Source organism: Wasmannia auropunctata, unplaced genomic scaffold (assembly GCF_000956235.1).
Source record: "Wasmannia auropunctata unplaced genomic scaffold, wasmannia.A_1.0 LD335977.1, whole genome shotgun sequence".
NCBI lineage: Eukaryota > Metazoa > Arthropoda > Insecta > Hymenoptera > Formicidae > Wasmannia > Wasmannia auropunctata.
In genome coordinates, this window is record NW_012026913.1 from 65,379 (window position 1) to 83,191 (window position 17,813).

Consider the following 17,813-nt stretch of genomic DNA (forward strand, 5'->3'; position numbering starts at 1 on the left):
TCGCATAAATTTTCAGCCGGATGGCATTGCGTTTCCGTTAGCGTCGCACGCGGAATGGCTTTCACGTAGCGCCCCTGTCAACGCGGCCGTTGAAATATTAAAATACTCGTCGATCGGGCGCCGGAGTCGATTCTTCTTATTCCGTCGAAGGGAACATCCGGGAGGAATATATATTCGCGTCACGGTTAAATTCATCGCGTCGTCATTTGAATTCTACCATGTCAACGTCGAAGATAACGGCTGTTCCTCTCCAAGAACGGGGTAATAGGAATAACAAACTGTCATGTGAAAGCATAAGAAATTTTGTTTAATAAAATGTGCACGACACATTAGCGTACAGAAATCGGGAATAACATAATTTTTTAAAGATACATTTATATAAAACATATTTTTTTCATTTTATTATATTGAATATAATGTGAATATTAAAAATATTGTACCTATATCATATATAATATTAAAATATGTAAAAGATATTTTACATATAATTCACAATAGATTAATGTAAGATTACACTTCATATAAAAATTATCTGAAGATTACAAAAAGAGTGCATTGTATACGAAATTCGGTCTTCCCTTTACTGAGATGTTGTTGATAAATCTGGAGATAATTTTTTTTAACAGTGAAAGATTTGTAGAGAAAAACCGCTATCACAATTTTTAATAAAATCTCTCTCGATATTTGTATCTTCGCATGACACGATCGTTCGTAATCATGATGTCACGTCGAGATGCATTTTCACGACATTTATCGCAGAAATGCATCGCTCAGAGCGGCCGCCTTTATTGCGAAATCGAGGGAGGATCTCCCTTTGGACGTTAGGAGGTCGCTAAAGATTGATGGTCCGCGATACGAAAGAAAAAAAAATTGCGCAGGAAGTGCTCATTGACAAATTGATACAAATGGGACTGGGTAGCGATCGCATTTCCTGCGCTTTCGTGTCTTCCCACGTGCCTCGATTTGCGCGGAAACGCCTACCTCCTATATATTTATTCGACGACGACCGGCGATTGTGAGTGTATCGTGCTAACAATAAGTGTCTCAAAAGCGTTATATTTATTGTTATTTGAATATTATATTATTAGTTCTTTTATTTAATATCAATAATCACGTTTTTATAAATAAAATTATATCAATGAACTTACTTCGAATGCAATTTCATAGTCGCGCAAAAATAAAAAGCATTAGAGAATTATTTATAAGTATTTAAAATCAAAGAAAGTTTTATTACAAAATTTTATAATAAAATTTTTTTAAATTATAATTTGAAAAAAAAATTGTTTATTATATAATCCAAAATTTTCAACGAATCCGTATTCGAGAAGCGAGTAGGCGTCTTTAAAAACACGCTGTATGAAACGACTGATAGCCTTGATCGAATCATGCGACTCATATTTTTATTTCTCCGATTTGATCTGCGTGTCAGAACGAAATGGACACGTACTGCCGTGCCGCGGGGACACGATAACTTTTGACACGACGTAGCGTCAACCCGGTCAACCGCTAACATCTCTAAAAGAACACGTTCGTCGGGGGAGATGCTCGTGGGATCGCGAGTTTTCTTTTCTCGATCGAGACGTCATGACGTGCCGCGTCGTGTCACGAGTGGTAACGAGTTTTCGCCGCTTTTACAAAATTGTTCTGCGGGCAAAGTTTCGCACCAGCCCGACAATAACGGCGCGCGGAGACCCGGCCGCGAACTTTCAGACTTTCCGCAAGGCGACCAATAGCGCGCGGACGCCTATTGATACCGCTTCGTAAAACTTGCAGCAGCGTGGACAAATCGCGATGATAAAGCGGTTTCGCGAATTCTTTTTATTGCACTTGTGTACTGCAAAAAGAAAACAAGTGCAGTTATGTTGAACAGAGAAACGAGAGAAATGATTTTTGAAAGATTTCATTTGATATAAGTACACGCGCAAAAGTATATTGTATCTTACAGCAATTGTAATACTTTTTTTTTAGAAATAAGTCAATTGGCAATTCATCAAAACTTCCTCCGACAGAATTAATTTCCTGTAAGTTTCGAAATATCTTTTTTTTCATCGCACGACAAATCAAGAATAGTTCTTTGTTTTTTTTTTCTTTTACTTTATAACGCTTATAATTTCTGTTGAAAGATACGATCGATCTTCATCAACTTTCTTCGAGGAGAATAATTCTCTGCAATTTATTTAAAAACTTTTCACTTTTCCTGGATAGAATCATGTAACGTGCACTCTTTTATTTCACTATATAATTATAACTTCCGTCGTGAATGTGATATAACTGATAACTTTCGATTAACTTTGTCCGAGGCAGATAATTTACCCTTAATTTTTGGAACATCTCTCGCGTCATTATTGAATCAAATTTTACAAAATGATGCATCGATGCTCTTGTATCGAAATTTTCGATTTGTGGAGTGGCAGGAGTTTGACAAAATTTCGGAACGGAGAGAATCGCAACGCAATATATACATATATATGTGTATATCTGTATATATATATAATATATACATACTATATACATACATACACCCGGATATCCATTATTGCGATTCACGCGCGACCATTCCTGTCACGAAATAAACAGACAACGAGGCTGGCTTATGTGGTTACGAACCTGGACTAATGTTACATTGGTCATTCCGACTACGTAGCATTTATCACCGTCGAGTTGTATCTGCAAAGAGTGAAGTTTCCCCGATTGTTGCCCCTACCTTTTCGCTATTATCCCGAAAATCCTTGTACCCTTTCTAGTATTCAAATAAATTTAACCAAACAAATTTAATATTTATAGATTTCACGAAATTTCCGACTCGATCTTTATTTCGCGAAAAGCTTCGTGCTGATTTGAACTGAAGGATTTTTTTACTGATCGATCTTCGCGAAATAGGAATTTGTTCATCATCGATTTCATATCAATATCTCGCTTGATATTAACTTTCAGAGCTATGCGAGGAATGGGCGCTGGCGAATAGCCGCGAGTGCGTGGAGAGTGGCGGTTCGACGAGCACAACGCACGGGGAGGAATCTGAGGATGCGTCTGAGGCGAGGTTCACCCTCAAATATTTGGGCAGCACCCTCGTCGAAACGCCTTCGAGCGAGGAAGCCACGGCGGAAGCCATCAAGACCGTCATTACCATGGTATTATTTCGAGTATAATTTTCATAATTTACTGCATCTATAGGCTTACCTTGGAAAAGCGTTTCCAATTATTTTTAATTGTTTTCTCGAACCTTTTTTTCTGGCTATTCTGATTTATTATTATTGTTACTTTTCATGTTATATTTACAAACTCAAATATCGAAAGAGAAAGGGTTAAACAACGTTAGATTTGCAAATTCTGTGTGTGTGTATGTTGCACACACATCTACTTTATATATTTAATTATAGTACAATTTTTTATGCCTCTAATTTTCTAATTATCTCTCTATAAGTCTTTATTTTGAGGAGAAAAATCTCAGAGAAATGGGCATATGTAATAAATATGCGACATATTTATTTAAAAAATATGTAAATTATGTTTTTTTACACAAAACACATGAAAAATTCAGTTTAGAAATATTTCTGATTTTTTAAATATGTAATTTATAAAATTATTTATATAGCGATAGTTGCATTATTAATGTATATAGCGAACGCATATAATACTTTGCGCTAAATGTTTAATTATTTCAAATTTACCGTTTATTCTGTGAGTGAGAGAGAGAGAGAGAGAGAGAGAGAGAGAGAGAGAGAGAGAGAGAGAGAGAGAGAGAGAGAGAGAGAGCGAGAGAGAGACAAAGACAGTGAGAAGGGGGGAGGGAAGAGAAGGAGGAGAGAAGGGAGCAGGTTTACCGCTTGCGCTGGAGATTGCCACTGTATTATTTATCGTTGGAATTGTATCGCACCGTGTAATTTACTTTCAACCATTTTCCGACGCGGTCGCCGTGAAGAGAATTTAATTGAAATTGCAAGGTACTAATTTCTCGCGCATAGCCGCGGGTCCGTTAATAGAGCTAATGAAAATGAAGCGTGATTACTTTGCGCCACGTTTATTCGCTACTTTGTCTCTGTCGCGGCTGACGGCGTTCTAATTATTTCGTATTTTCATTTTTTCTTCTTCCATTATTTAACGCCCTCTGGATTCTGCTGATCGGCGATAAAAATTTCGAAAATTGAATCACGTGTTTTGAAATTGTGCCTGCCAATGTTCAGAAATACAGGATGCGAAAAACGGCGAGTACGTTCGCACAAAAAACGAGCATTAATGAGAAATGGCTTATTTGAGCCAACTTCCACTCGTCCGCTAATTACTTTTGACTTTGTACGTGAAATATTGCGAGGATAGCTGATATTGCTCCCGATAAAACTAGTAGTATTGCTTTTTTTTTTGCACGTAAAAATACCATCAGACTCGCGATTTTTTGGCGTTTTATTAAGCATGGATATCGGTTGAGAAAAAATTACTCTGATAAAAATTTCCAATTTATTTTGAAGGAATTTTGTGTATCTCGAATACATCATTCAGGTATCTCAATAATTAATAGAAGACCGATATTAGATATCGGTTATTTGATTAAATATCGTTTATTTGTCAAATGCGGATTAGACTGACAATAAAAGTGCTGCGACGAAAACTATTTGAAAAATGATTTCGTCGTGGCGATGATTGAAAGAAGAGATCATCTCATATTCAGAAATTACAGAAGTTCTATCAGTTTCTCAATTTAGTTTAGCAGCGGGAATCCTCGTTGAATAGCGTAATCGGCAAAACGAATTTATGCGATCCGAGGAGCATGATTAATTAATACTCGTAACGAAACTTCGTCCGTGTCTCATATAATTCCAATTTCGAAGCGATTACAGCTTGTACCGCGAGATTATACGGACAGTATTGCAGAAAGCGGTAATGTATGTATTTCGGCAATTTCCTCCCGATGTGGTTATTAATGAAGGGATTCAGTCAACACACGATGGAAACGCGCGGTGCGCCAGAATTTCGCCCCGTTCCACAATAAATATAATTTACAGTGTTTACGATACATGTACATTTGTGTACATACACCCGATAAAAATAAAATCTGTAATGTTCACCATTTACGATAAAAATAGCTTACCATGGAATATCCACAATAACTATAATTTCTGAGATTAATGTAATGTGCACATTAATATATATAACGTACATACAATTTTTTCACGATTTTTTTAAAAATATTTATGACAAAAAAGTTACAGGAATCTTTTATGATTTGTAATTATCTCTTCTTTTGCGGAGATCGTTTGTAAGAATTCCGAAAACGCGATTCCAACTGTAAATACGAAACTGCAGGTCGGGAAAAACACACGGGTGTATACCTTGCGGTGTGTATGCGTCGCTCGGTTTAGGCGCCCGGTTTGGTGTCGCACTAAGCTGCTTTCGTTCGAACGCTTTTGCTGCAACGCGAACAAGATCAAATAGCTATCGGGTTTTTGCGAAAACTCTCTATTCGGGATCGATTCGAAAGTTTGCCGACGCGCGCAATCGTATTCCGCGTCAGCGGACTTCCCGCGGATCGAAGTCTTCTGCATTGCACCTCCGTCTTTGCGCTATAATTGCCCCGCCCCGCCCCGGTTCGTCCGCTCCGATTGATCCCCTCTCGACGTCTTTTGTACCTGCGTAATTGCGTCCATTATTGTTAGTTCCTCTTCGCAGCATCGCATTCATTTGCCGGATTGGACGGTGAATGCATCCTATCCGTTCTCTATGGCAGCCTTTGTCTCACGTTGAAACGATAAATCCCCCCGTTGCTTATTTACGTCTCTTCCGCGAGAGAAATTAATTTGTGCAATAATCTGCCGTGAAATTTATATAATTTTCATTTCGCCACATTTCTGTGTGCTGCGTCGAAGAGTTTTTCGAACGCTCTTCTCGAGTATTAACACGCCATGGTTTTTGTAATTTCGAGATAATTTGCTCTCAAGTCACTGATTAAGATGCATCTGCCACGAAAGCAGGAGTTATTCGTGCGTCTAACGGCATCATCTTGCCATGTCGCGACCATAAAGGCAACTCCGCATTTCCGTCATGCAGTTCCTGCAAGTTCTCGCTGATAATGCTATTCAGTGTTTGCAAGCAAGAAGCTACTTGGTACAGGACGCCCTAAATTATATACTACGTATATGTATTCAAATTAATAGATATATGTAAGTCATTGCTAATAAACATATTGCTGCTTTGTCAACGAGAATTAGACAGTCTCGGCTTAGGATTTCGTAAGATCGTAAATAAAAAAGAGAAGCCGCGAAGAGAAGTTTGAGAGTAGCGTTAAAAAATTTTCGTTCAATTTTCGAGTTGAATCTTCTTTGAAACGAGATGATAAAGTTAGCTGGGATATTTAATTTATCGAAGAGACAAGAAATCGCTCAAACATTCGGTTTTTCGCGGCAAATAGCTGTCATAACTGAATAAGCATGTTTTCGTTGCAGATTTAATATGATAAAATAAGAAAAACTTTATTTATCAAAAAATAAATGAAGACGAGATTCTGAACGGAATTAGAGTCTCGTTATCGCTGCGGAATTTCTCTTTTCTCGCGAAAAGATACGATAATCTGTAAAACTTTACATGCAATTGTTTCCACGGATTTTACTAGAAATAATGAATATCAATCCTTGTTTCACTAAATTCGGATAATTGTTATTATTTAAACAAAATGCGCGCAAAGAATTTAATTAAAAGTTTGACTGCCCCGCGAAATAATTTTACAAATGTTAACATAGCTAATATATCGTTATTAAATCATAAATATGGAATTAAATGCAAAGTTTGCTTTGCATCGCATAATTAGCTTCTTGTGTTTAATCATTTTAACGTTGTTTACGTAAATTTAAATTAAAGAAGGATTTAATTTCCAGATAAATATTTTCTACCACTCACATCAAGCGACAATGTTAATTCGAGGTTAGTAAGTTAATGCTTTTATTAAACACTTTCTTCGAATATAGAGAAGCTCGTTTTGTCTGTAATAGAATTCTCTCGAATTCTTTCCATGCGAGACAACAATTGCAATTTAAATCGAATTAAATCTCTAAATTTTATTTATGCTATTTTCTTCGCATATTTTGTTAATAGTGACATTTCCGAGCGCGATAAATGTGTGTGTGTGTGTGCGCCTGAAATCTAATCAGATTACGAAGACATTGAGCGAATCTGTATCCTTTCGCAATAATGCGTCCGTGACAGAGAGAGACCCGATGCAGAATCCGCTCGAGAATCATCGGATTAGGGAACGTCCCGGAATCTCTCGTGCGACGTTCGCGATTAAGGCGAAATTTCCATGCGCGAGTTAAATCGTTAAATGGACCGCTTAATCCGCGCGAAGACCCGTAATTGCGTTGCAATGGAGCGGCGCGTGAGAGCTCACGGTTTAGCGACGAGATATTTGATTTCCGAAAAAGGTAATCGAGCCGTGTGTTGCTTCAGTTCGTTCGGATTTACACCGCGAGATTTGCTTCCGGATGTGTACTTCAATAAACACCGCCTTCTGCTCGAACAACCAGCGAAATTGTTGTCGACGCAGTGGAACGAAATCAATAGAAAGAAATTCACTATTCAGTCGACTGATCTCTGATTGTTAGATGATCCACTTGAGACTTGAGTTTTCACATGACTGGAAGAAAGGATGTTCTGTCAGTCACCAGACATCAGAAAATGAATTGAGGAAAAGAACGTCACTTTAATAAAAAATTAATTAAAGTATTTTTGTAGATTTTTCTTCCACATTTTTCATCCGTATACATCAAACTTAAAGACATGAAAATTATTACTTTGAAATAAGTCAAATTAATTTCAAATAATAATAATAATAATAATAATGTTAACATTTGAGATTAAAATATAAAACGATTAAAAATAAATTTTATTTTACAAGTATCTTTTTATTAAATTATATGTTTAATATTAAAATATAATTTGATGGTAGTAAAAAAAAGCAAAATAAAGACTTGAAGATTTTCTGGAATTTGATATTATTATTCTGTTTTTATGTTATATTAGATTATGTTATAAAGCTTTATGATAAAAATGACACAGAGAGAATAAAGATGTTCTTATTAAATTAAATCTCGTTAATGGGTGCTCTGGCGCATCATTACATTTTTTAATCCGGCTTGTTTTAATTATTACAGGCGAAAGCAAGCGGAAAAAAGTTGCAAAGGGTCTCTTTGGCTGTGAGCTTGAGAGGAATTAGAATGACGGATTTGGCCACCGAAGAAGATCAGCTTCAGGTATCGATATACAGGTAGGAGTATTAAATTAACTATTAAATTACAGCTTAATCTTAAATGCGATTAGTAATTTATTTTGTATCAGTTTAAAAAATCTGATAATATGCTGCACTAAATTACATTTAGTACAGCCATTTAAGCTTACAAATAAAACTTTTAATACAATTAAAACTTTCTTGAATAGTACGTGAAAAGTAGTATTAAAAACTAGTATAATATTTATTAATTACAAAATAGAATATATAACTTTCACGAGAAAAAAGAATACAGTATTTCCTGAGGGATACTTTTTTCTGACGAACGAGATGTGATAAAAAATAAATAATTGTGTTCGGAACACGCGCCGGCCGATATTGAAATTTTAATTGCACGGAGTGAAACTTGCTGCGGTTTGTTGCATGTTTTACCGATCCGGTATCGAATTATATACGTTATATGTACGTTCGCCTGAGAGTGCATCAACAATCTCACGTAATGAGGACGTGATGGTGATGATGCAATGAGCGATGCGATGACGAGCGCAATTTCGATATTCGTTACGGGAAATTACAGGCGCGACTATTTCCGATTCCCCTTCTCCTCTCTCCCTCCTTCCCTCCCTTCCTCTTTCTCTCGCCAGGTCGTCGTTCGATTTGCAGATTGCGGGATATTTTTAGTCTTATTAATCGTTGAGAGCATTATAAAACGTGCAGCATTCGATAACAACGATTATTTCGTTAGCCCCGAGTATCTCTGAATTATCTCGCCGGAAGGCATCACTTAAAGCGGTCGTCAAGTGGAGGTCATAAAAAAGTATTCGCACCCTATCTCCATTTTACAATTACAGCGTGCTATAGATTTCTTTTAATTATTTTTGAAGGTTTATATCTGACTGCGCCGCAAACACCAAACCATTATGCTCCGCAAAAATACGTTTTTGACGAAGACTGCAAAAAAACGTTTAACTACCTAAAGTGTCTTACATCATATTCGGTCTTCAAGGCTTTGTTCACGTAAAACTGCATACGGATACAAGTTCTACCACATTGAGTGCAATATTGATGAAACAAGATAACGGTGCTTTCGTGCCAATAGCATACTATAGTCAAACGATTATTAGAGGAGCAGTTGTGGGGTAGCATCCTAGGTGTTGGCAATAAGACCGAAGGATTCTGATTGTGAGTTCAAATTCCGGCCTCGTCCATTTTTCCGTATTTTTCAGTTTCAGAAATGAGATACGAACCCATGCTCTTATTGAAAAATTTTGTGCTTGATTGTCTACATCATGAAATGCTGTTGTCCCACAACATTTTGTGCGATGTAGACGCTCAAACAAAATTTTTGAATTAGCAAAAAGAATATTGTTTTAATACTAAAAGTGGATAACATTTTAAGTATGCATACATTCAAAATAAATATAAAATTTAATTATAAATATGTTGCGAGTAAAAAGAAGCGATATTTTGCTCAGAATCCTTCGGTCTTACTGCCAACACCCAGGATGCTATCCCACGATACTGCTCCACTATTGGTCGTCTGATCAGTATGTCATTGGTGCATAAGCACCGTTATCTCGTTTCTGTATCAATATCGCACTCAATTTCTGTTAAAATATGTACATTTATTTTATTTTATTATTTACAACTTTTTTCATTTTATTCATATCACCGTACAGGATTTTACAACACACACACACACACACACACACACACACAAATGCTTTTACATTTTCTTTATTAAAAGTGAGTCTAAAGAAATTCAAATTAAATTCAACAATCAAAGATTTGTAAATTACGTATCTTTGCTACTCTTTATATTGCATAAAAAAATTATCAGCGCGACATACAAATGCGATTTTAACTCCCCGTAACATCATTCTGAGAGATCAGTGTGCTCTTTTCTTTTGTCTTCGAAAAAAATTCAATTCAAAGTTCACGTTCAGTAAAACGCCAAATTAATATATGTACATTAATATAATTAACAAAGCGAACTTATCAGTCGAATAAATATAAAAAATTAAGCATTAATCGGATGGATTGATTTTACACATTGAAATTAGATTAAGATTCGTGTAATGAAATGGGAGATACGCAGCGGCAACGGAAAGGTGTGGTTTAAAAAGGTCGAAGGGATGCGTCGGGTTTTTGAAAGAGTCTCACCCTGAATTTTCACGCGGCGCGAACGAACGAACGGACGGAATGGAACGAATTTTTCTCGCGATAATGATCCCGCGGACTCGTTAGACCGGCCGGCGAAATACCAGGCGGTGGTTTTCCATTGTTACGGTGAAAGCCCGCCGGTGGTCGGGGCTTTGTTCCTCCGGTGCATAATGCGCCCGGAGGTGCGCTAAAGTGGCGAACGAGAAATTTCACGGGACGCGTAAAAAAAGGAGCGACATGACGGCGAGCGCGGCGAGAGGGTTGACGTGCCGGTTATAAATTCCCTTAATCTCGCCGCTCGGCGCCGTTAATGGCGAGTTAATTAACCGGCGTGGAAAGACGCGCGGCTGAATAAAATTAAGCCGCGGGATTAAGAGCGTTAAAGAGCATTATTTCGGGGCTGATGACGTTATCGGTTCTCGCTCGCGCAATGGCGTAACTTGAAAACTCCGCGATACTAAAAGAGAGGAAAAGAAAAAGAGTTTAAAAAAGAGGAGAGAGAGAGAGAGAGAGAGAAAGAGAGAGCGATGAAAAGGAAACAAAGAAACGACAAAGGTGGAAAAATCGAAAAAATAAAGGAAAAGTGAAAGAAATAAAAAAGGAATAAAATGGTATACGAAAAAGAAGCTTTGTGCGTAAAAGTAAAAATTAATCTATGTGTGTGTATGATTATTATTTTTACATTAAGAAATTATCTTTATACATATTGAGTCGTCCTATTTCTATTAATACTTACCACTTTATGGAGTATCATATGTACCTATCTTTCTCCCTATATAATATTAAAATGTATATGATTGTATTATATTAGACGCGATGTACGTTTATTATTAATTGATTATAATTTGATTTGATAATGAATTGACTGTGACTGGTTATTAAAGTAGACCAAGCTTGTATCTAAAATAAGAGATAGAAATTCCACCTTGATAAGAAGCCCATAAAACGCCAGCTCATTGTATGCGTTCTTTTGTAACCGCTGGCAGTGCATTTTGCTCACGCCGCCCTTTGCATATTACTCTCGTTTCCTTCAGGGAATTTAGAATTCGCCTAAGTGCCCTCCAGCAAATTTTCGACTACTATACAACACGGCGAGCGAATACCGTCGTGCGACATAAACGGAAGTGGCTGCCGCTGCGAGCGATGGGCGTGGATTTGCATATCACAGTTACGTCGCGCCGGATGTGCGTGTAGATTCACGCGAAAGATCTAAATTATCAGTGTATACACGAATACTGTTAAGAACATTATTATTAAAGCGCGTGAAGAGACAACTAAAGTGATAGATAATATCTATTTTTCTCAGTGGAAAGTAATTAATTTAAAAAAAAATTAATTTCTTATTAATTGAAAAAATAATTTTTGTTTTTTAATATACCTATAGAAAGAATAGATTAATAAAAAACAATTCTCTAATAATACTAATTTTTATTCCATTATTCTTTTATTTCAGGATTTCGTACTGCTCAGCAGACGCGACGCACGATCACGTGTTCGCATTCATCGCAACGAATCTCAACGAGACGATGGAGTGCCACGCGTTTCTCTGCCCGAAGAGAAAAATGGCGCAGACAGTGACGCTGACTGTGGCGCAGGCCTTCAACACGGCTTATCAGGCGTGGCAGTTGTCGCAGTCCGATCCCAGAATCCATCAGACGCAGGATAAAAGCTCTCCCTCGACAGGTGGCAGGATCGGTGAGAAAGTTTTCCGTACTAGTATACCTTTCCTCCGATCATCTCGTCGTAATATCTCGAAGTGACAGAAAGGTTTTTCCGTTCAAATATAAGAAAAATCTAAAAGAATTTGCAAAGGTATAGGGAAAATGAACTAAACGATCGTGTTAATTTAATAAATGGAATTCTATTTTGCATTGCCACATGAATTTATATATATAAATTATCTAGATTGTTTGTGAGCTTTACAATATAAAGTTACAGTTTTGTTAATCCTTAATAAGAAGTCAACAAGTTGGCAGATCAGTCTTTTTTCAGCGTAAATCTAAAAAAAAGTTAACATTTTCAAAGCTGCCTAAGTAGATCATGTATTTAGAAATTTGAACATCTGGATTTTCAAAGGAGTACGTGATTATTAATATAGCAAGAGCTGAGATTTCCGAAGAGTCGCGCGATATATATTACAATATTATTATAAGAGCTCGTGGAAAAATTAAATACTTCGTATCGTTACGATAAAGTCACGGTAATTAGAAATGCAGCTGGCTCTCGTTCTGCACTTCGGAAAGCTTGCCACTTGCCTTAATCTCGAGCTAGTTCGAGCAAGTGCGGTATAAAGAGGTGGCTGCCGCGTTGATCGTAAAGTGCAGTGCCTATATGGGCGTTGCACTTAACGCGCCGAGAGTACGGATATTGCGGGGTGCCTCCTGGCACTCTGCAAGAGAATCAGGAAATTGTGCGTTAATATCAGAATGGCACGTAGGTACATCATCGTACATATTGCATTGTGTCTCGCACACATACGCGTTATTTCGATAAATATCAGCGGAAAATATTGCAATGCTTTTTTTGCTCGATTACAATTGTTCGCTGCTTTTTATCATCTGTATTATATCCAAAGTAATACAATATTGTAACTCTATATTTGAAGCTCATTCCAGACAATCTATAATTCATGCCGAAATTCAGGATAAAATTCTATTTATAATTCTGTCTGTAATATTCTATGTCACGTAATACGAAAGCACTTAAATGGCCTGAATATAGTATACATATAAAATATATACATACGGACGTGGAAATATACAGCGTATAAAATTGTTGATAGAATTCTAAAAATTTATGAAATCTGGTGCGAATTATGGATCGCGTTAAAGTTAAGTTCCTAAAGTGGGCTCAACTTTAATTCATACAGTTTCATTTTATATTTATTTAAAATATCGCATTTTTCTTTTTACTATAATTAAACGAAAGATTTCTGAAAACTGTTAATTATAATGTTAATACGTAATGTTAATACGTAATTAAATGTTAATTATAATTCTTCTTGAAAGTAGGGATATCTTATTTTTCATTCAATACTTTTCATTGACGCCAATTTTCTTTATTACCTCTGAAATATAAAAGTTCGCATCAGAAGAGTAGATCTGTTAGATTTGAATATTTTTATAATTGATCGATTCGATTCTCGAATTATATCGCAAAACTAGTTTATTGATTTTTAAATCGCCTTTTTTTAAGAATTTCATTTTATGGATATTGCATGGAAATGTTTTGCTTCTGCATATTGCATCAAATATTTGGAATTGCAGAGCTTTAGGAAAATTCACATGCATTTCGTTTTGGAAATATTTTTCTTATATCACCCAGTAAAATTAGGTTCATATTTTCAATCTTTTTTTTTTACCGCGATATTTCAGGAAAAACAAGATTGTAATACGAGACCTCAGAATTGTCATGGAAATTTTGAATTTGTTATCTAGCATCTCTAGCTTTTTTTCCATTCGAAAATCATTTTTTCAACTATAAACTTTAAGACGATTTTGGGAATAATTATGAATTATATAAATAAATGTATATTTAATACGAACTAAAATTCTTCCAAATAGACACACAAATGGACCGCAAATGGATAAGAACTATAATTTAATCTTAACATATCTCAATGTTTTATGAGACTTCGTGATAAACGGTATTTCTGTAGTTATTTGCAAATCTATTTTTCTATTGAAAATTATCATATTTCTTACATATGGCAGGTACATTTTTCGTATTTTCATGTTTTCATTTAGTCTAATTATTCTGTATTTTTAATTGCAGATAACAATGAGAAGAAGAGCGCCAGCGAGACAAAGACTACTACTGGCAAGATTAATGAACAAAACAAGCAGAACGGTCAACAGCGGCGCAATGATAGTCAGAAGAATCTTTTAATTGATTTGTCGAACGATCCCAAACCGGCGGGAAATTCATGGGTGAGTGATGAAACGCTGAGTTTCTCTTTGACGACGTGTCGTTGTTGTCGATCAGCAAAAACCGACCGAGCAAAGCTATACTATAATCCCACGGCGTTTGATCCCTTCCCGGTTTGCTACATCTCGTCGATAGGTACTCTACGTCGCGTTGCTATGTACATATATACGCCATTGATCTGCGTCACGTCATGAGACGTAAGAGGCTTCTTCGTAGAAGAAGAACATTTAAAGCAAAATTAAAATACATATAAGTATATCCGAAATAGTAGATTAATTTTGCCTATTCTTTGAGAAAGATAGCACTTCAAACACTCGTATGTTTTATATGCCTCGGAAATTTAGGCGTGTCAAAAGAAATTTGTCCGCTATTCCTTAAATCAGTTGGCGCAGAGGATTTTATATATTTTTTTAATAATTATAATATTAATTAATATAATCAAAATATTTGTAATTTTGTTTATATGTTCTTTAAAAATCTTAAGGAACATTAAAAATATATATATTATGCTTATTTATCAATTCATTTCATTTTTCCTGTTTCTAAAGAGATTAAAAGTTCCAGGAAATAATTTTATATTAAAAATGGGCTATCTAAAAGGAAATAACAATCGAATTTACTTTTAGTTTACATAATCTCTCATAATCAAATATATGTGTAGAGAAAAAAATAAAAATTCATCGAATAACGTGAATCACTTCTTTTCAGGTGTGCTTCGAGGAGGATTCGGACGTAAAGAAGAGCCAGAAGAAGAGCGTGGCGAGTAACAACAGTATTCCTATGACAACGCTTAGGCACCACACGGCGGCGTCCACCCCAGCTCACCACGTGGTGCCCCGACCGAGCGCCGGTTTCAAGGTGCAAAACGCCTGGGGCGAGTCCAGGTCGGTCGATTTGATGTGCTCGTAGCAGGCAGGATAGCCGGCGGCCGACAGCTTCAGGGACGTGCCGTTGATCACGGGCCTCTGGAAACACCTCTCGGACAACGGCCAGTCCAAAAAGATCAACGGCAATCATTGAAATCCTCGCCGAAAACTGTCCCGGCCGAGCTTCCGATCGCGAGTTTAAAATTCATAATGGCGACGATCTTCGCCGATTATTCATATTTTTATCGAACGCTGCAGACAGACAGCGGGGATGCCGACGTAGCGGTGTCTATTTTTGTGTGATCTTAATGAGACTACATTAAGTCCGACGGGGTTTCTTGTATTCATTAGAGAGGGACGTACGAAAGATTGCGGGTGGTTCCTGTCAACATACGATGACGATGGTGGTTTCTTTTTAAAGAGGACCAACCCGCAGCAGAGAGGCGCGCGATAATCGGGGTGGGATCAATTTCTAATGGATTTTGTAATAATGCGTATAATATACATATACCTGTGCCAATTACTTTACATACATATCGCACAAACATCGTTAAATGAGAGTGCTAAAGCACTTTTTTATCGTTTTTAATGGTATTAACTCTGGAAATTAGATTAAAATTAGTGTCATATAACTCGCGTTTTTAGAGGGTCCATGGATCAAGATCGATTTTCGATTCAAGGTTTAACGGAGAATTGAAATTCACGATGCGATACTCAGGTAGAGATGCTCTATTAAACAAAAAGAGCAGATTTTTCTAAAATTAATTTAATTAATATAATTCATAAATTTCATATACTTTTCTTAATAAGTTAAATTCACGATTGAGTATCTATTAAAACAAGCAAGAAGAGAGTTTATAAAAATTACTACGAAATACATAATTGGGATGTACAGTAAAAAATGTGTTACATATAATTATATAGATATATCAAATTAGTTTTTGTATCAAAATGTTTAAATTATACACAATGAGCCGAAATTTCGGCTGGTAAAAAATACACCAAGCCTCGTGCTAAAAATGTGTCCCGTCCAAATTGGAAAATATTGCTGCCATATTTTAATCGCGTATACGATTCGAATGTTTACACACATGTGTATCCACGCGGTGCAGTGCGCAACTATAAATTGCTTTAGTGCAATTTTCGAGTGAATTCTGGTCACGTGAAAATGCGTATTCCAGAGTTAATACGCATGTGTTATTTCTGTTGGAAAAATACACCATGGTAAAACAAAAGAAGCGAACAAAGAAACAAGAGAATTGAGAAAAAACGCCAGGTTTCGTAGATCGATTCCCTATTATGGTGCTGGATAGAGATGATCCTTTACGTAATTGTTGACGGTCGAACTCTTGATTGAATAGCTGGACTATTTCTTAGTTGAAATTCGTTAAAGTTTTTCACAAAAATTCGACGTTTGAATAAATATCGAGAAGTAACGCGTTATATTTTTCATTTGTTATTAAGTGTAATTTGCGATTAGCTCATACGTTACATGGAGAAATTTTACATATTCTCGATAGAAATTTTTATATTCCACAAAGAGAAAAGTTTTATATTCCGAAGCGATTAAATTTGTGTGCCAGACGGGCTTCGTTGCGCCGATGAAGGTTTCATTGATAATATTCGGCCGGCGAGCGATCGCTACCGAAATACCGCAATATTGCGTATTAAATATTAAACATTAATGTGTTGGTGTATACGTGCGCGTAATAGCTGATAGGGCATAATAATGCCGCTAATAATCGGAGAAACGTTAACATGATTTAGCATTAACTATATTGATATTTAATTTATCAATTGTTAAACCGTAAATATATTGTATTCTGGTTCTAGATATTGCGTATCCGTGCATAATTATCGCGATGACGTCTCATTGGATAGCATTTAAGATCTTCGTTTGTGCGTGACGCGATTCGGTTATTCTTGCGAATACGTAAGTTGCGGAGGGCTGCGTTCGATTTCGAAGAAGATATTAGCAGGTGTAATACATTATATATGATAACTTACTGTTCATTAGTCAATGTTATATTGTCGAAGAGCAGCGTTTTTAGATTATGGGATCAGATTATATCGATTCTAAGATAGTTACTCCGATGGAGAGTTTTCGTAGGTTTGCAGAATTTATCGCGATGCATGAAACAGTCGGAATGCTCGTTCTTTCGTACATCAATACCTTTTTGACCAAAATTCTCGAAGGAAAAATTTTTTCTATTATTTTTTGACATAAAGAAAACTGAATTTGTTTAGATAAATATTGTGCTTATTTTTACATAGAAATTTTGATAAGTTATTATTAAGAGATTATTATAGGAAATATTGCATGTTTAAGTAATTCTTATAATTCTTATAATATAAAATATTAAAAATTCGACCTTTAATATGGATATTAAAGTTTCAAGATTTTTTACGTTAATCGTCGATAATTTATGATTAAAAAAATCAAATGTCTTCTTGCAGTGCCAAGATATATATGGTCAAAAAGGAGTTAAGGTGGTTTTATCGCGCAAGTCCCAGTCAAAAGTTAGTCCCTCCATATGACTAATAATAATTCAATAAAAACAAGCGTAATTTGATAAAAACATTTCGTATAGACTGTACATATAACGCGATTGTGTGACGTTTATGTGACAACGACATGTCACACT

At 36.1% G+C, this 17,813-nt stretch overlaps 1 protein-coding gene across 2 annotated transcripts in view; it reads left to right on the top strand.

Moving 5' to 3' along the window:
• The window catches only part of LOC105454648 (low density lipoprotein receptor adapter protein 1-like), a 67,832-nt gene extending 50,197 nt beyond the window's left edge, over positions 1–17,635 (top strand). For both annotated transcript variants that reach the window (XM_011697417.1, XM_011697416.1), the window contains exons 2-6: positions 2,935–3,131; positions 8,139–8,251; positions 11,829–12,070; positions 14,150–14,304; positions 15,011–17,635. In XM_011697417.1, coding sequence (XP_011695719.1) covers positions 2,935–3,131; positions 8,139–8,251; positions 11,829–12,070; positions 14,150–14,304; positions 15,011–15,211 — 908 coding nt within the window. In that variant the 3' untranslated portion in view covers positions 15,212–17,635. The remainder of the gene's footprint in view (positions 1–2,934; positions 3,132–8,138; positions 8,252–11,828; positions 12,071–14,149; positions 14,305–15,010) is intronic.
• The last annotated feature ends 178 nt before the right edge of the window (positions 17,636–17,813 follow it).